The sequence below is a fragment of the Neomonachus schauinslandi genome, chromosome 4 (genome assembly GCF_002201575.2).
Source record: "Neomonachus schauinslandi chromosome 4, ASM220157v2, whole genome shotgun sequence".
Classification (NCBI taxonomy): domain Eukaryota; kingdom Metazoa; phylum Chordata; class Mammalia; order Carnivora; family Phocidae; genus Neomonachus; species Neomonachus schauinslandi.
In genome coordinates, this window is record NC_058406.1 from 154692051 (window position 1) to 154709269 (window position 17219).

The following is a 17219-nucleotide window of genomic DNA, read 5'->3' on the forward strand; positions in this document are numbered from 1 at the left end:
TCATGCTGACAAGTGGTACTCTAGCCTTTTCTTTGAATTGTAAAGCTGCAGTGATAGTACACAGAGATCCCGTGTGCCCTTCACCTGGTTTCCTTCAATGATTACATCTTGGATAATTATAGTACAATATCAAAACCAGGAAATTGACATCAATTTATATAGTTTATATAGTTTTATGACATCACATATATGGATTTATAGACCCCTGCTATTATAAAGGTACAGAACTACTATACCACCACAAAGATCTTGGTTATGCTACCCCTTTATAGTAACATTCCCCCCCACCCCTGCTCATCCCTAACCTCTGCTAACCAATAATTTATTTTTCATCTCTATAATTTTATCATTTAGAGAATATTGTATGAATGAAATCATATGGTATGTAACATTTTGTGACTTTTTTCCCCATTCTGCATATTGCCCTTGAGGTCCATCTGTGTTGTATGTATAAATAGTTTTTGCTTTTTTTTATTACTGAGTAGTATTCAATGGTATGGATATACCACAGTTTGTTTGGTCATTTGCCTATTGAAAGATATTTTGGTTGTTTCCACCTTTTAGCTACCTTTACAAATAAAGATATTCTTTTTGGTGAAATTTCTCTTCACATAGAGAATTTAGCCTTTTACCATTAAGTATGATCTTAGCTGTAGGTTCTTGGTTGATTGTTTATTTGAGCAAGTTCTCCTGTATTCCTTGTTTTTTGAGAGTTTTTTTAAATCATGAATTTTTTTTCTGCATCAACGAATAGGATTGTGTGATTTTTCTCTTTTAATTTGTGAATATGGTAGGTTGCACTGATTTTCAATATTCAACCAGTCTGACATTCCAGCAATAAACCTCATTTGGTCAGAGTGTATCATACTTTTTATATATTGCTGAATTCTATTTGCTAATATTTTGTTAAGTATTTCTGTGTTTGTGAGGGACATTGGTCTGCATTTTTTTGTTGTTTGCCATTTTCTTTTTTGTATTCTGTTCCCTCTGATTTTTATTTCTCTGCTTTCTTTTTCTTGCCTTCCAATGGGTTATTTGAACATTTTTTTGAGTTGCATTTTGATTCATCTCTAGTGTTTTTTGAGTGTATTTCTTTGCAAAGACATTTTTAGTGGTTGCTCTAGATAATATATTACATATGCACTATCACATCCTACTGGTGTTTACATTTTACTAGAGTGAAGTGTAGAAACCTTACATACCTTACGTTCCTTTGCCTTTCCCTGTTTCTAATGTAATTTTCTTAAATATTTCTTCTATATATGTCAAAAAGCACATCAGACAATGTATACTTTTTGGCTCAAACACCAAACATAATTTAGAAAGCTCAAGAGGAAAAGGAAAGTCTGTTGTATTTACCCATATTTTTGCTTACTATGTTCTTTATTCCTTCTCAGTATTTCAAGGTTCCCTCTTTTTTTGTTTATTTTTGTTTCCAGAACTTTTCTTTAGACATTCTTTTAGGGTAGGTCTGTTGGTGACAAATTCTCTTAGTTTTGTTTTGTCTGAGAATGTCTTTATTTCTCATTCATTTCTGAGATGTAATTTACCATGTTTAGAATTCAGGGTTGACATTCTTTTATTTCAGCAATTAAAAATATTGTTCCATTTTCTTCTGGCCTACAAAGTTTCTGATCAGAAATCCACTGTCATTCAAATTATTTTCCCTCTTTAGGTAAGGTGTTTTTCTCTTGCTGCTTTCAAGACAGTTTGTCTTTAGTTTTTAGTCTGATTATAGTATGTCTTGCACAGATTTCTTTGAGTGTTTCTTGTTTGGGAGTTTATGTAGTTTTTTGAATCAGTAGGCTCAGCTTACACGTTTTACAAATTTGGGAACTTTTCAGTCACTGTTTCTTTAAATACTTTTTCAGGCTTAGCTTCTTTTTCCTCTCCTTCTGGGACTACAATGATGTGAATTTTGGATCTTTTGTTGTAATTCTTCAAGCCCCGGAGTCCTCGCTTATTTTATTTATTTTTATTTTTATTTTATTTTATTATTTTATTTTATTAGTCTACTTTATGTTTTTCAGATTGAGTGATTTCTGTTGTTCTATTTTCAAGTTCATTGAGTTGTTCCTCTGTTTTCTGCATTCTACAGTTGAGGTCATCCATTTGCTTTTTCAATTTCAGTTATTTTTCAGTTTTAAAATTTCTATTAGGTTCTTTCTGTGTCTTCTTTTTCTTGTTCTGGAACTGGAAAGCCTAGCAATACATTTTTGAAATGTTACTAAAGGAAGAATATTTTATTATCTTAGTTCTGCCCTTTGAAGCTATACAGAATAAGAATACTAATACTAATAGTCCTAGTGGTTGAGGACTATTTTGTGTATGATTTACATTGGTTACTGTATTTAATTCTTAAGTAATTCTTTTACTCATTCAACAAATGTTTACTGGCTACCTACCATATATAACACTTTTTTTTTTTTTTTGGTCAGTCAAATATTTTTGCTTTGGCTTCAAATGGTTAAACAGCTTGTCCTTTATTTACTCAGGAAAGAACTTCATTTCTTCCTTTTTTGGTAGGTTGTAGGCATTGGGAGAAAGAGACATTGTGAGCTAGGTTCTCACACCTTCACATAAACCAGCCAAGAATTTTCCTTTAGGGTTTCCACACTGTTTTTAATTCAGTTTAGAGATTTATCAGTGCTTTTGTGTGGAGCACTATTGTATTTTCAAAGGGTTTTCTGAGATACAAATACTCTTAACTTTTTGGGTAGCCATAAAATTTTAATTGTCAATTTGTGCCATGAGAAAGATTGGGAAGCACTTGTCTATTTTGTAGATTAAAGAATATTTTTCCCCTACAAAGTAAATTTTGTGTATTTAGCCCAATAGCATCATCCTTCACAAATAAACTTCTTAAGAGAATTATCTCCAGCGGTTTTCAAACATTATTGAGATCATAATCACCTGGTGGGTTGTTAAAAAACAGATTGCTAGGCCTTATCTACAGAATTTCTGATTACTTAAGTCTCAGCTGGTGCCTAAAAATCTGGCACTTTTAACAAGTCCCAGGGTGATGTTGATTATGCTATTTAGGGGATTTCACTTTGTGAACCATTTGTCTACACACAATTTTTCTACTTCCTTGTCTCCCTTTGATTCTTCAGTTACTTCAACAGATTTTAATTTTCATAATTCTTTCCAAAGTTTTCTCTAGCCTCCTTCTGATCTTCATGTTGCCACATCAAATGCACACTTTTCTGTTCCTTATCTTACCTACTGTACAGAAATCATTCACCATAGTTCCTTTCTCCTCCTGCTGAGGAAACTCTCTTCTGTTTGGTTTGGGGAACTCCCTCTCCCTCCCTCCTTCTTTTCTTTCTGGCATGCTCTTTCTCAGCCTCTCTTTTTCTCAAACCAAACTCTAAATGTTAGGATTCAGTCAGGCTCCTCTTCATATCTTATTTTACCTTCTGTTCCTAAATGATCCACTGAGTCCTATCTGTGTGCTAATAATTCCAATTTATGTCTGCAGCTCGGACTTTTCTTTGTTACAGCTTAACAAATCGATTTTTTATATGCCCACTTGAATAACTTATAGATATTTTGAATAATATATCCAAAATCAATCACCATATTGAATAAATTCTAAGATGCATATTTCTATCATTTTAGTATGTGTGAATTCTATAGTCAGTGACATCTTAGAGTCTATGAAATGGAGTATTTCCTTCCTACCCCTTTCTAATAAAAAGTGCTCTTCCTCCAGCTTTCTCCATCTTATAAGTAGTCTTTCCTTCCATTCAGTTGTTAATGCCAGAAACCTGGGACTTATCCTTGACTCTTGAGTCTTTCTTAAATTTTTTATTCTTTTTTTTAGTAATCTCTACACCCAACATGGGGCTCAAACTCGTGACACTGAGATCAAGAGTCACATGCTCTACTGACTGAGCCAGTCAAGATGCCCCTCTTCAGTCTTTCTTCTCTTATTTCTACCGCCAAAACGTCTCTCAGTTCCCTTTTCATACCTTATCTGTTGCTGTCACTTTTGTTCAAACTATAATTACCTGTCCCATGGATTATTGCAAATGCCTATTAACCTTGGTGTCTTCCAACCCAATCTGTAGTTAGTACTTAGATTCATCTTTTTAAAATGTAAATCAGTTCATGTCAACATCTTGCTTAAAATCCTTCAGTGAATGAAATCCGTAATCTTTAATACAGCATAAAAAGTCCTCTCTAAGCTGGTTTGTGCTGCCTCACTTCACTTAGCATTCCTTTTTTTTTTTTTAAAGATTTTATTTATTTATTTGACAGAGAGAGATACAGTGAGAGAGGGAACACAAGCAGGGGGAGTGGGAGAGGGAGAAGCAGGCTTCCCGCGGCGCAGGAAGCTCGATCTGGGGCTCCATCCCAGGACCCTGGGACCATGACCTTAGCGAGAGGCATTCACTTAACGACTGAGCCACCCAGGTGCCCTCTCACTTAGCATTCTTTTTGGTTCAGACACACTGGTGTTCCATCAGTTTTTCTACAGTATCCTGTTGTTGCTTCTTCCTGGAATGTTCTTTCCTCCACTTTCCATCTACCTATCTCCTTACTTGTCTTTTAGGCCACGTATTTCATTTCTCATTTTAAAGATCACTTCTTTAGAGGTCATTGCTGACCCCAAAATCTACATTAGATCTTATTATACTCTTTCATGGTGTTTTGAGAGTTCTGCCCTTTGCACTTATTGTACTCTCTCATAGTGTGCTTTCCTGTATGGCATTCATGATTTATTTACTGTGTTTATCTTCACTGTGTTCTGTGTCTCATTGTTTTACTCCTTATGCTAGAGCTTAGCACAATACATAGCAAATGGAAGGTATTTAGTAAATATTTTTAAGTAAAAGAAAAATGACTAGAGCTTAAAAAGATGCATATGTACACATATAGACTAAAAAGAATTTTTTTTAAATGTAAAGCAAATAAGGAGCACATAAATTTGGGAAATGGATATTCATTCTTCGTTGCTAATTATATACATTGTCTGACAAAATCATTTTAAAAGAAAATTTACTTTTTATGAGAATGCAATTTCTGCAAAAAAGTTGAAAAATTATTTCAAAGTAATTTTAAGTAATTCATGATATTTAAGTAAAGTTCATTTTATTTTTACTAATAGAAATTGAGTGATTCTGGTTTTTTTCATTTTCATACAAAATTAATCTTTTGTGTAACCAATTCTTCTTTTTTAAACCACCCCGATTTTTTGGGAGGTTTGAGCATTATAAAGAATATCATACTACATTCCAGGAACAACACTTAATTACTTGGTTTTTTGTTATAGTGGTTATTGGCAAACCGCTGTTTAATTCTGAAAATGTTCCTTAATCTTTGGAGAACGACCTCCTGTCTGTAGGCCAGCATGGAAAAAAATAGCATGAATAATAGACACAGTGGATAGTCTTTTTCTTTTTTGGAATATATAATTTTTTCATTTCTATTCCTGTTTATCATTAGCCTTTTCTCTTCTTGCAGAACTTTTGATCTGTAGGATCCATCTAGAGTACATAAACTTTATATTCTGCATTCTATAAATTTTACTCATTTGGAACCTTAGCTTTCTCTTGGTATATATCGTGAGTGCTGCAGACAAAGTTCTTGAAACCAGACAGGATCACATAGTTTAAAATGTTTATAATGTCTTTGTCTGTCCTCTCTTTCGCTGTCTCCTTTACTGCACTCTTTGTCTGTCTGACTCTCACAGGAGACATGGATTACAACTGGTTGGACCATACGTCTTGGCATAGCAGTGAGGCATCCCCAATGTCTTTGGTGAGACATGTGGAGCCTTACTATTCAACTTTCGTTTTTCGTTTCACTTTTCCTTTTTTATTTACACCTTTGCATGTTTTCTTTTCTGTATCTTTTTTTTTTATTTATTTTTATTTTTATCCCACACCTGTAGGGGACAGTCAAAAGGGAAAAAGAAAAACTAGTGAGCAGGCAGTTTTGTCGGACTCTAACACCAGGTCTGAGAGACAAAAGGAAATGATGTACTTTGGTGGCCACTCTTTGGAAGAGGACTTGGAATGGTCTGAGCCTCAGATTAAGGACTCTGGGGTAGATACCTGTAGTAGCACAACCCTTAACGAGGAGCATAGCCATAGTGATAAGGTACTGAGCCTGTGGAGCCTGCCTTTTAACCTGCTCATTTGGTCTTCGTTTGCTCTCTGTCACTCATTCGAACGGAACACAATAAAAGGACAGGGCATTTCAAGGGTCAATGTAGCATTTCTTAAGGTGCAGAAAAGAAAAACAAAACCAAACCAAACAAACCAAAATCCTTCTTGCTTGCTTTGCTGTTTTTGTTGGTCGACGGCATACCAAAAAATAAGTAAATGAAACAAAAAAATTAGGAACAAAGGAATGCTCTGGCTATGGTCGCATGAGAGAACTTTGCGATGTTTTTATAAACCACAAATATAAAGAATTTTTGGATTGGCTTATTTGATTGCTTGCATATGTTTTCCTTGGGATGAAAATTAAATTATTAATAGTTTCAATCCCAGGCAAAAGGGAGATAATTGGGTCTGTTTGCACAGAAAAAGTTGTTTTTCTTTTTTCCCTTTCACTGTCATTTTGCTCTTTTGTTTTATTGTCATAGCATTTTAATGTAGTATTAATTAGTACTAGAACCATTGCCATCTGCTTTGGTATTTATTATTTTTGCTTTTAGAATAGTGAGACTTTTGAAATCTTTTTACCATATAGATGTGATTGACTAGAACTTGTCTTTTGCCTGCCAAATTTTGCATGAAGATGTGCATGTTACTTTTAGATGACTGAAACTATGATTACACAAATCGTTTACTTTGTTATTTGACATATAATTCGTAATGGACGGTGTCATGATTTATAAAGGGCTTGGCTCTGCCCTGAGAAAGAGATAAACTCCTCACATTTTCAAGCTTATTTAACAGTGGATACCATTGAATTATCTAATAAATTTAATTTACTAAATAGATCAAAGACCTGAAAGAATCAATGAACCTGCAAAAAGTGAGAAATATAAACTAGCCTCACCTTTGAATTAGGTCTCTCTCTCTGTCATGTAGATTCAGCTGAAAAGTTACTGGGGCTTGTGTATTTTTATAATTTTAATCTAAAAACCTATTTCAAAGAAGCCCTCATCATAGGCTCAAATTTGATGTATTAATATAATTTTACCTTTTAACTTATACTGTAATTAAGTCTTTCAAAGTCTCCAATAGTGTTTGAATATTAAAATATCATTTTTAAATGAATTTAACCTCATAGAATTTCAATCTGTCTCTTCTGTCATGTGAATTTTTTAATTAATCTTCAGCATGTAGATAGTTTGCATATATTTTCAAGATTTCTCAGATTTCATAGAACATATAACTGCAATAATGTGTCAGGGCACTGTAAAAATTTGCAGTAATTGGATTTTGAAAAATCTTGAGATTTGGAGCATATCAGCATAACGTAGTAAGCCCTTTTGATCAGTGTTTTGAATGCAAACTGGTTTGTGTAATCATAACTCTTTGGAAATCTGGAGTTTAGAGAGATGTACAACAAAGGGTTATTTATCATAAAAGAACATTAATTTTTTTTTGTTTGTTGATGCAATATGTCAGCACCCTGTGACGTGGCAGCCATCTAAAGATGGAGATCGTTTAATTGGTCGCATTTTGTTAAATAAGCGTCTAAAAGATGGAAGTGTGCCTCGAGATTCAGGAGCAATGCTTGGCTTGAAGGTATGTGATGAAATATGAGATTTTGGCTCCCTACTCCTTTACTGATTTATGAGAAAAGCAAAAATTTAATAACTCTTTCCAACTTATGCCAACTTAGTATTTCTTTCCCATTTTCAAGAATTCCCAAGTATTTGCACTCATGACCCAAAACCTTTTCATTTTCCAAGTATTATTTATTCCACAATAATACTTGTATATATGATTTTGGAAAATACAACTCGAGTGATATGCTTGAATACTGAATACAGTGCTGTCCTTTAAGTCTGTATCTGTGTTTATATTCTGTTAAAACAATGGTTTTAACCAATGACTAAATATGCAAACTTGGGAAATGTAGTATATTTATGACATGGTGTTTAAAGGAAAACCACAGGCCTCAAATAGCATCACTTAGGTTAAGGCCCCATGTCAGTTAAACAAAACTTAATCCCTAGCTTAATGCAGTTTCAGTCCCCCAGCAATGTAACCTCTATCCAGTCAACATGGAATTTCCTGGTCAATACTAGGAAATTTATTGATAGACCCCCTTTTGGAGGGCAGTCTTGCCTTAACGGTGCATTCCTTGCTAATAAATTCCTTTCTTCTATTTTTTTTTAATGCCCTCTCTCAGCCTTTGAAAACCTTTCTTTTGTTGACCTCAGAAGAGCTCTCCTCTGCTTGCTAGATGGGATGCTGTCCAATTCATGAATCACTTAATAAAGCCAATTAGATCTTCAAATTTATGTGGTTGAATTTTGTTTTTTAGAAACAATATAATTTTTGTTTAAGGGTAGGAAAATGTGGGTGTGTATGTATTTGTGTGTGTGAGAAAGAGTATACTGTTTAAAGTCTGGAAACTCAAAAATACTTATGGTAGGAGATTTAATATAACTGTTAATTCATATTTGACTGTAAAATACCAGTTATTTGGTAAGTAGATCAAACAGAACTTTGTGGTTTTGGGTTTTTTGTTGTTGTTGTTGTTGTTGGTTTTTTGTTGTTGTTATTGTTCATCTGTATGGTGAATTAAAAACTGAAATGAAAAAAGAGTAAGTGGTTTTTAGAGTTAAGCAATTACCACAGAAGTTGCCCTATAGAATATAGTGAGATATTAGAAAACTTTGGGTATAAGTGGAATTGGCCAACAAACATTTATTGGGTGCCTGCCATGTAGCTGGCACTCATCTGAGCATTTTACTTCTATCATATTATTTAACACAGCAGATGAGAAATAGGCTTAGAGAGGTGTCATAACTTGCCCACGGTCACAAAGATGATGATGAAGGTGAGATTTAAATCCAGATCTGTCCAATAGAGTGTTAGAGCAGTGAAAAGTAGAGGTTAGGGAGTCTTGGCTTGAATCCCGACTACGGCCATTACAAGCAACATGACATTGGGCAACTAAGCTTCTGTTAGCCTCAGATTCCTCATCTGTAAAATGGAGATAATAATGCTTATTGAATTATTATAATAAACTTAAAGCAATATACAAGCATTTAGCACAGTAGCTAGCGCACTGTAAGATTTTAATAATAATAATAATCATAGTATAAAGTATCATTAATTATTATTATTGAAGTTTATCAAGCCAAGAAAGTTTTAAAATATTAACATAAGGATGTCAGCCCATAATATCTATACATTTAATTTTCAGAATCAAACATAGCACTCATTAGTTAGTATGAACTGAACTGCAACTGGGGGTGTTTCACTACAACTTGGGAATAAATACATAGAAAAAGCCAGTGATTTTTAAAATTCAGATATTGTTCACTCAATTTAGAGGAAAAAAACTAATTAATGAAGTCAATTACTGTTATTTGCTTAACATGCTATAAAGTTGATATATTGGTTGAATGGTAGTTGATCACAAGCATTAAATTTGTAAGAGGCCAGTCTTACAGGTACACATATGACTCTGCAGGATTATTGCTAACATTTGTTTTTCCTCTTTCTAAAAGATATATATTAATAGAAACATAAAAATAGAAAAATTGGGATGCAAATAGCGTAAAGTTTACATGAGTTCTAATGAGATTAAGTACATTTTGTAATTTTCTTAGGAAAAGTCCATCATTATCATTTACATTATCAATGAGCCTAAAAGATTACTAAATAATGAAATTTTGGTGGGTTATCATAACTATAGTCAAAGTAACAAATATTTATGTGGTTATGATATTTGAAATCTATAACTAGAAACATTAATATAATTCTATAATACTGTAATAGCATGTTTTTGGAAATGATAAAAATAATTCTCTAAGAGAAAGTACAAATTATTAAATTCTTTCTAAGGTATGTAATTTTTTTTATTATTATGTTATGCTAATCACCATACATTACATCATTGGTTTTTGATGTAGTGTTCCATGATTCATTGTTTGTGTGTAACACCCAGTGCTCCATGCAGAACTTTAATACCCATCACCAGGCTAACCCATCCCCCCCCATCTCTAGAACCCTCAGTTTGTTTTTCAGAGTCCATAGTCTCTCATGGATCGTCTCCCTCTCCGATTTCCCCAATATTTTTTTTTACAAATACTAGATTAAATTGTGAAAATTTTAGAATATCTCAAAAGAGTCCACTTATGGAACATGTCCTCAGTTTCTAATAACACTATATTATTAAAAATTATTTTTAGAATATTACAGTTTTAAAAGCTACAAATTGTCTAGTTATTTTTTACTTGAATCTTCAGCTATGTTCCTTTGAACAATATGCCTGTTTTAACACTTTTCTCTTTTAAACAGGTTGTAGGAGGAAAGATGACTGAATCAGGTCGGCTTTGTGCATTTATTACCAAAGTAAAAAAGGGAAGTTTAGCTGATACTGTAGGACATCTTAGACCAGGTAGGTTTCTATCTTTGATTATTTATATTTAAACTGTTAAACTCAAGTAGTTATAAAAAAGTTGTCCTCACTTAGAAATGATTTGACCAAAAACAAGGAACTCATTTTTAACTTAAATAAAAAAAATCTTTATTCTTAATGGCAAGTGTAACTATTATTTCTTGAGTCACATCAGATAGAAAGATTTTTATATTTACTGATTTTTTTTCCTGATGGATATTCTTATTTTGTATCTAGTATTAATCTATTTTGCTTCCCATAAGGCTTTACTTTTCTTTTGAAAAAATTCCAACAGTTTAGGAAACAAACGTTATGGATAAATACATATTTCCTACAATGTGTGACTCCTTATCTCTTTGGTAATGGATACTATTGGAGAGATCCTTGAGTCCCTTGGAGAGAATATGATAAGATGCTAAGCTTTAAACATTTTATAAGAAACTGTAGGGGCATCTGGGTGGTTGGTTAAGTGTCTGTCTTCAGCTTAGGTCATGGTCCCAGGGTCCTGGGATTGAGCCCCGCACAGCATCGAGCTCCCTGCTCACTCAGCAGGGAGTCTGCTTCTCCCTCTCTCCCTCGCTCCCCACCCCCCTCCACTACCCCGCTTGTGCTCTCTCTCACGTGTGCTCTCTCCCAAATAAATAAATAAAATCTAAAAAAAAAAAAAAGAGAAATTTTAGACAAGGTGCTCAGTTGCATATATATTGACAAACCTAGAATATAGTCATAAAATTTTCCAAGAGTTAACAGATTTTAATAATTTCTGGAATTAGATTCCTATTAAGAAACCACGGAGATAACTTTTACGTAACTTTATTCCTCAGACCTTTGTCCTTTTGGGTAAAAGTACTAATCATCCTTACCATCAAATTTTATGCCAATGGAGCTGTTCTCAGTATGTCTTATTCCATAATGGTGACTTTATTCTATCGAGTTCATTGCAGTTTAAGAGTGCTTTGGTTTCAAGTGCATTTTATGGGATTAGTTTTTCTTTCTAAAATTATCATTACTGGAATACACTACAGGTGATGAAGTATTAGAATGGAATGGAAGGTTATTGCAAGGAGCCACATTTGAGGAAGTATATAACATCATTCTGGAATCCAAACCTGAACCACAAGTGGAGCTTCTTGTTTCAAGACCTATTGGGTGAGTCGGTTTGTGTACTTTATGCACATACCTTATAAAGTTGACTACTGTTATACGATTTGTAGTGTGCAATCTAAAAATATCTGATTGCTCCATAAAAATTATTGTTTTGAGGACAGTGCTTCTTTTCTCCTTTTTTGCTAAAACAGCTCACCAAAAATCATGACATTTCTTTATTTGATCATGCTAGAATACACAGTTATTATAAAAGAAGAAGAAATATTTAGGTGTTTATTATTTTTATTGTCTTAGTAGCTTAGTAGGTGGCTAAAGGCATAGTAGGAGAAGGGGACTATCATAACAATTACTTTTAAAAGAAAGTTCATGAACTATGGTCCTCTACATTGTGAAAATGAGGGTCAATGGATCTTACATATTTTTTTTTTTCAAAATGGAGATTTCAACATAGGAAAGAGAGGTCCCAAGGACACACTATTCCTAAATAGAGGAACAGTTTAAGGAACAACATGATGTGTTTAAGGAAACAGAACCAAAGTACTCCTTGGCTTTTGTAATTTTTTGCCTATAGATTAAATTAGCAATTTCCAAAAGTTGACAATAAATATAATCCTTTTGTGCTGTATCCTGATAATTTCTCATTAAATATCACAGCAGTGTTTCCCTTATAGAAGCTTATATTCTAGGCCGATGTAAGAGATATACCTATAACTAAGTAAAAGCAATAGAAAAAATATATACAATGACAGCAAATTATTAAGTGCAAGTTTGGGGTAAAAGTATTTGAGGGTAGAAGCTATGAAAATTATTTTTTTGTTGTAGAGTACCAATGGCCAGTTGTCTTTCACTTAGGAAATGATTGGACTGTATTATTTTGATCTCTTTTTATGTTGGGGAAAATGTTTTATGTTGGTAACTTAGTTTTTTAAATTTAATTTTATTTTATTAGGTTATGTTAATCACCATACATTACATCATTAGTTTTTGATGTAGTGTTCCATGACTCATTGTTTGCGTGTAAAAAGTAACTTAGTTTTTTTGAAATGTTCCTTTCAAAGTAATGAATCTGGCACACGAAATTGTATCTTTTTCATTTTTCTATTCATAGTTTTGTAATATGGTAAAACTGCTGTGTATCAGCTTAGTATATTAATCAAATATATTTCTTGGTATTAAAGGATCCTCTAATCATATTTTTAATATCTTAAATATTCTTTTATGTACTTTTATGAATGACCTTAACTATTAAAATTTTTTCTACCAATCTTGGCAAATCTCAAACAAAAATGTACATACTTTCGACATAAATGCAGTTACCATTTGTAAGTCCCAGTGAAAAACATGTTTGCATTTTTTCCTCAATGGAGTTACTACATTTAAAAAATTTCATTCGCAATCTGAATCTTTAAATTTTTCTTGTGATATTTTATTTATACTTCAGTGTTATTGATTAAAGAATAGAATAGAATTAAAATATACCATAAAACCTATCTTTAATTAAAAAATTTATTAGAATGGATGATCATGTAGTAAAGCACATAGAAAATAAAGTATGTTTTTATGAATCTGCTATAAATGCATAAGACTGTTTATTCCTTTCTAAGCAGTTGAGGTTAGTTCAGAATACTTTGATTAGCAATAAAGTACTACGTCTTGTTTTCTCTTACTTATATAATGCTACTATCATATACAATTTTGTTCATTTTACGCTCTCCTGTTATATATAAGTTGGTGATCATCAAAATAGCAGTTGCATTAATTGTTGAAACAATTTCTTGTTTTTCTTGTTTTATCATTTCAGAGATATCCCTAGAATCCCTGATAGCACACATGCACAACTGGAGTCCAGTAAGTCTCATTCATTCTAGAAGAAAATATTAATAGTGTCATTTTTCAGAGGTCAGATGAATTATTTTATCTACTAATATGAAGTAAGAAATAGAATAATCTTATTATCAAATATATAGTTATTATACAAATGAAAAATTTAGTATTATTTCATGTTATTATGGGATAAAATACAAATTCTATAATATTTTAAAGATAGTTTTATTTTAATCACACCCTCTTAACTGCTACATGTTTTTAGATAGCTTTATTAAGGTACACTACAATAAATTGGACCTAAGTGCACAACGGGGTAAGTTTTGATGTACAGATGAAACCATCATCACAATAAAAATAATGAACACACCCATCTCTCCTAAAAGTTTCACCCTCCTCCTTCCTTAATTTCTTCTAATTTTAAAATTTACTACTTTGTAAACTAACCCTCAGTAAGTGGGGTGGGGGGGATCCTTGGGACAATCTAGTGAATAATATCCAAATTTACATTTTTAGAAAATAGGATAGTAGTTCTGATTTGGCATCATAGTAGAAATGGAACAATAGACAAGTAAGTTTAAGTAACGTTAAATACATAGACGCTTTTTATTACTTTTGTTTGAGTGCTATTTCAGATGTTAAACAAAGGGCTTTTTTTCCAGTGAACTAAGTTTCTTGATTGATTGAGAGTAAGGGATATTGTAAAAGAAGAGAGGAGAAGGGTTGCCATTTGAAATATGTTGCTCAGGAGAGACCATACTGAGAAGGAATGATTGGAACGAAGATTTGGAGGAGTGGCTCTCTGGGGGAAAAACTTTCCAGGTACAGGGACCAAGTGGTGCAGAGGTTCTCGGGCAGGAAAGCCTACGATGCACTTGAGGAAAAGCAAGGAGGCCAGTGTTGCTGCACTAGACTGAGCAGCGGGAAGGATGAAGGATGAGCAGCGGGAAGGATGAAGGACAGGGGAGTCCTGGCAGCCAAATTGCATAGAGTTTGTAAACCGCTGTGAAGACTGCTTTGTTTTGGGCTTTTACTCTGTGGGAAATCAGTAGCTACATACGATGGTTTTGAGGAGAGATTTATGTTTTAAAATCTGGCTACTGTGTTGAAAATAGTTTAAATGGAGTCAAGGGTGAAAGCAGAGAGAGTAGTGAGAGAACTGTTTCTATATTTAGTATTTTATATGGTGACTTAGGCTAATGGTGGTAGCAATGAGGTGATGAGAAGTGATCGGATCCTACAATAATTAAGAACATACTATTAAAATAGATTTTTTTACTTTTATATCACAATTACAAGTGTCTTTAAAATCTTTACCAGAGAGGTGAAATACTTTGGGAATGGCGTAGCACTATATTTTAAAATATGATCGAATGACTTATTTGATTTAGTACCTTTAGCTACGTACTAAATCATTTTATCCAAAATAATACCATGATCACAAAAAAACTATAACAATAAATAAATACAGTTGACCCTTGAATAACATGGGTTTGAACTGCATGGGTCCACTTATGTACACATTTTTTCAGTAAATACTGTGTATTACTATAAATGTATTTTCTCTTCCTTATGATTGTTTAAATAACATTTTCTTTTCTCTAGCTCACTTTACTGTAAGAATACAGTATATAATATATATAAATGTACAAAATATGTGTTAATCAGCTGTTTATTGGTGCGTCTTCTGGTCAATAGTAGGCTATTGGTAGTTAAGTTTTGGTGGCATCACAAGTTACTGCGGGTTTTTTTTTGACTGTGCAGGGGTTAGCCCTTAACCCTCAGGGTCAACTGTACTGATATAATGATATCATCATCATTATCATCATTGCTCCCATTTTACTGAGTGCCTGGGATTGTGGTTGATGTTGTGCCTACATTATCACACTTATTTCTTACAAGAGTCCAATTTTTATTCACTTAAGTAACATCACTCAGATATTGTATGAGCAGGGTGGAACCCTTTATCTTATTATAGCTATTAAAAAAAATCCCCTGGTCTACAATTTTACAATTGTTTCTGAGGAGATAAGGGTCCTTTATCAAATTAAATTAGAATCAATCCTTTATTCTTTAAATGTTGAAGAATAGGCCCAATTATTAATCTCTGTCCTTAGTTCCTCAGTAAATTCTTCTCTTCATAATGCTTTTAATTGCCACATGACTCCTAGGTTTATAGTACCAAGATGATCTGTCATCATTCCTTTATGCTTGGATGTTTAAATAATATGTTCTGTTAAGTGTCTTCCTGTTACTTGAAGCTTAACGTGTAGAAACTGAGCTTATTTCTTTCCACTTCTAAATATTATATAAGGTACCACTGTATTTCTTTTTTTTAATTTAATTTTATTATGTTATGTTAATCGCCATACCTTACATCATTAGTTTTTGATGTAGTGTTCTATGATTCATTGTTTGTGTATAACACCCAGTGCTCCATTCAGTACGTGCCCTCTTTAATACCCATCACCAGGCTAACCCATCCCCCCACCACCTCCCCTCTAGAACTCTCAGTTTGTTTCTCAGAGTCCATAGTCTCTCCACTTCTGATCCCAAAGCCTGAAGTTTCCCCCTCAGTTTATACTGTACTCTTCCTAGAGGTGTATTTTATCCTCTTATGACTCCAACCCAGCAGACACTTTACACTTTGATTTCTAACACTAATATCTACTTGACATTTGGTCCCATCCATAGATCCCATTACCTGCTTGACATCTCCCCTTGGATTTCTCAGAGGTACCACGGGGTCACCATGTTACAAAGTAACATCTCCACCCATTCCCTTAAGCACAGGACTATCTCCAGGGTTCCACATCCCAAGGAATATCAGCAGTGTTCTGTGCAGAGAACAAGACAGACCTTAAGGACTTTCTTGATCTCATGTCTGGCTACAAGGCTTGAAATCTTCAAGTTTCCCCTCTTCCCTTTATCTCTCATATCTAATTAGTTTCTGAGTCCTCCTTTGTTTATTTTGTGCTATCACCAGAATTCTTTCTTTCCATTCCATTTTCACAACATTTCCTATTATTGTTTTATTGAATTCCACCTGTTTTTAAGTATTTTCCATCACTCTTAAATCAATCCATGCTTTAAGTAAGTGATAAAGTCATCTGCAAATGTAGTTATTGCCTCATTCAGAAGAGCTAGCTTTGATAGTCAATTAGTGCCAAAATGTGTAGCCCAGAATTCCAGGCACTTAATTCCCCCTGCTATCCCGTTAGCTACATTTTGACTCACTTTCTGAATTGTTCCTTCCCTTCCCTAGAGATAAATTCATACATATCATTTCTGGGTGTTGAGGCTCTGCTTTTTCTGCTATGCTGTCTCTTTTTTCAAGGACCTTTACTTCCTTTCTGCCTAATTTATTATATTCTTTTCCAGATGTGGTTTGAAATTATCACCTCCCAGAAAGGCTTCATGATTAACATTCTAGTACTTATGTTTTTAGAATTACAAGTTTAGACCATCTTCAAGTTGCTTTATTGGTTTAGGTTTTGATTTTTCCTAAGTTTCTATTTTTAAAACTTTCTTAATATGTTATTATAAGATATGAATTTAGTGTACACATAACAGACAAGGTAACCAAGTCCTGATGTAGAGGTCTGTCTCTACTATAATTCGCAGAGAAAATGTTTCACTCTTGGTCTTAAGAGAATCCCTCAGCTGTACTTATGCTTCAAAAAATAGCTGTCAGTTGGGGCACCTGGGTGGCTCAGTCGTTAAGCGTCTGCCTTCGGCTCAGG

At 33.5% G+C, this 17219-nt stretch overlaps 1 protein-coding gene across 37 annotated transcripts in view; it reads left to right on the forward strand.

Annotated features, from left to right (window-relative positions):
* The window catches only part of RIMS2 (regulating synaptic membrane exocytosis 2), a 595628-nt gene that overhangs the window by 295019 nt on the left and 283390 nt on the right, over nucleotides 1-17219 (forward strand). For 27 of the 37 annotated variants that reach the window (XM_044914274.1, XM_021688308.2, XM_044914276.1 and 24 more), the window contains 5 exons: nucleotides 5699-5766; nucleotides 7593-7712; nucleotides 10446-10545; nucleotides 11571-11694; nucleotides 13454-13500. In XM_044914274.1, coding sequence (XP_044770209.1) covers nucleotides 5699-5766; nucleotides 7593-7712; nucleotides 10446-10545; nucleotides 11571-11694; nucleotides 13454-13500 — 459 coding nt within the window. Of the gene's footprint in view, nucleotides 1-5698; nucleotides 5767-5899; nucleotides 6109-7592; nucleotides 7713-10445; nucleotides 10546-11570; nucleotides 11695-13453; nucleotides 13501-17219 lie in introns of all 37 variants that reach the window. The other 10 variants (XM_021688297.1, XM_021688304.2, XM_021688302.2 and 7 more) reach the window with 1 other exon arrangement.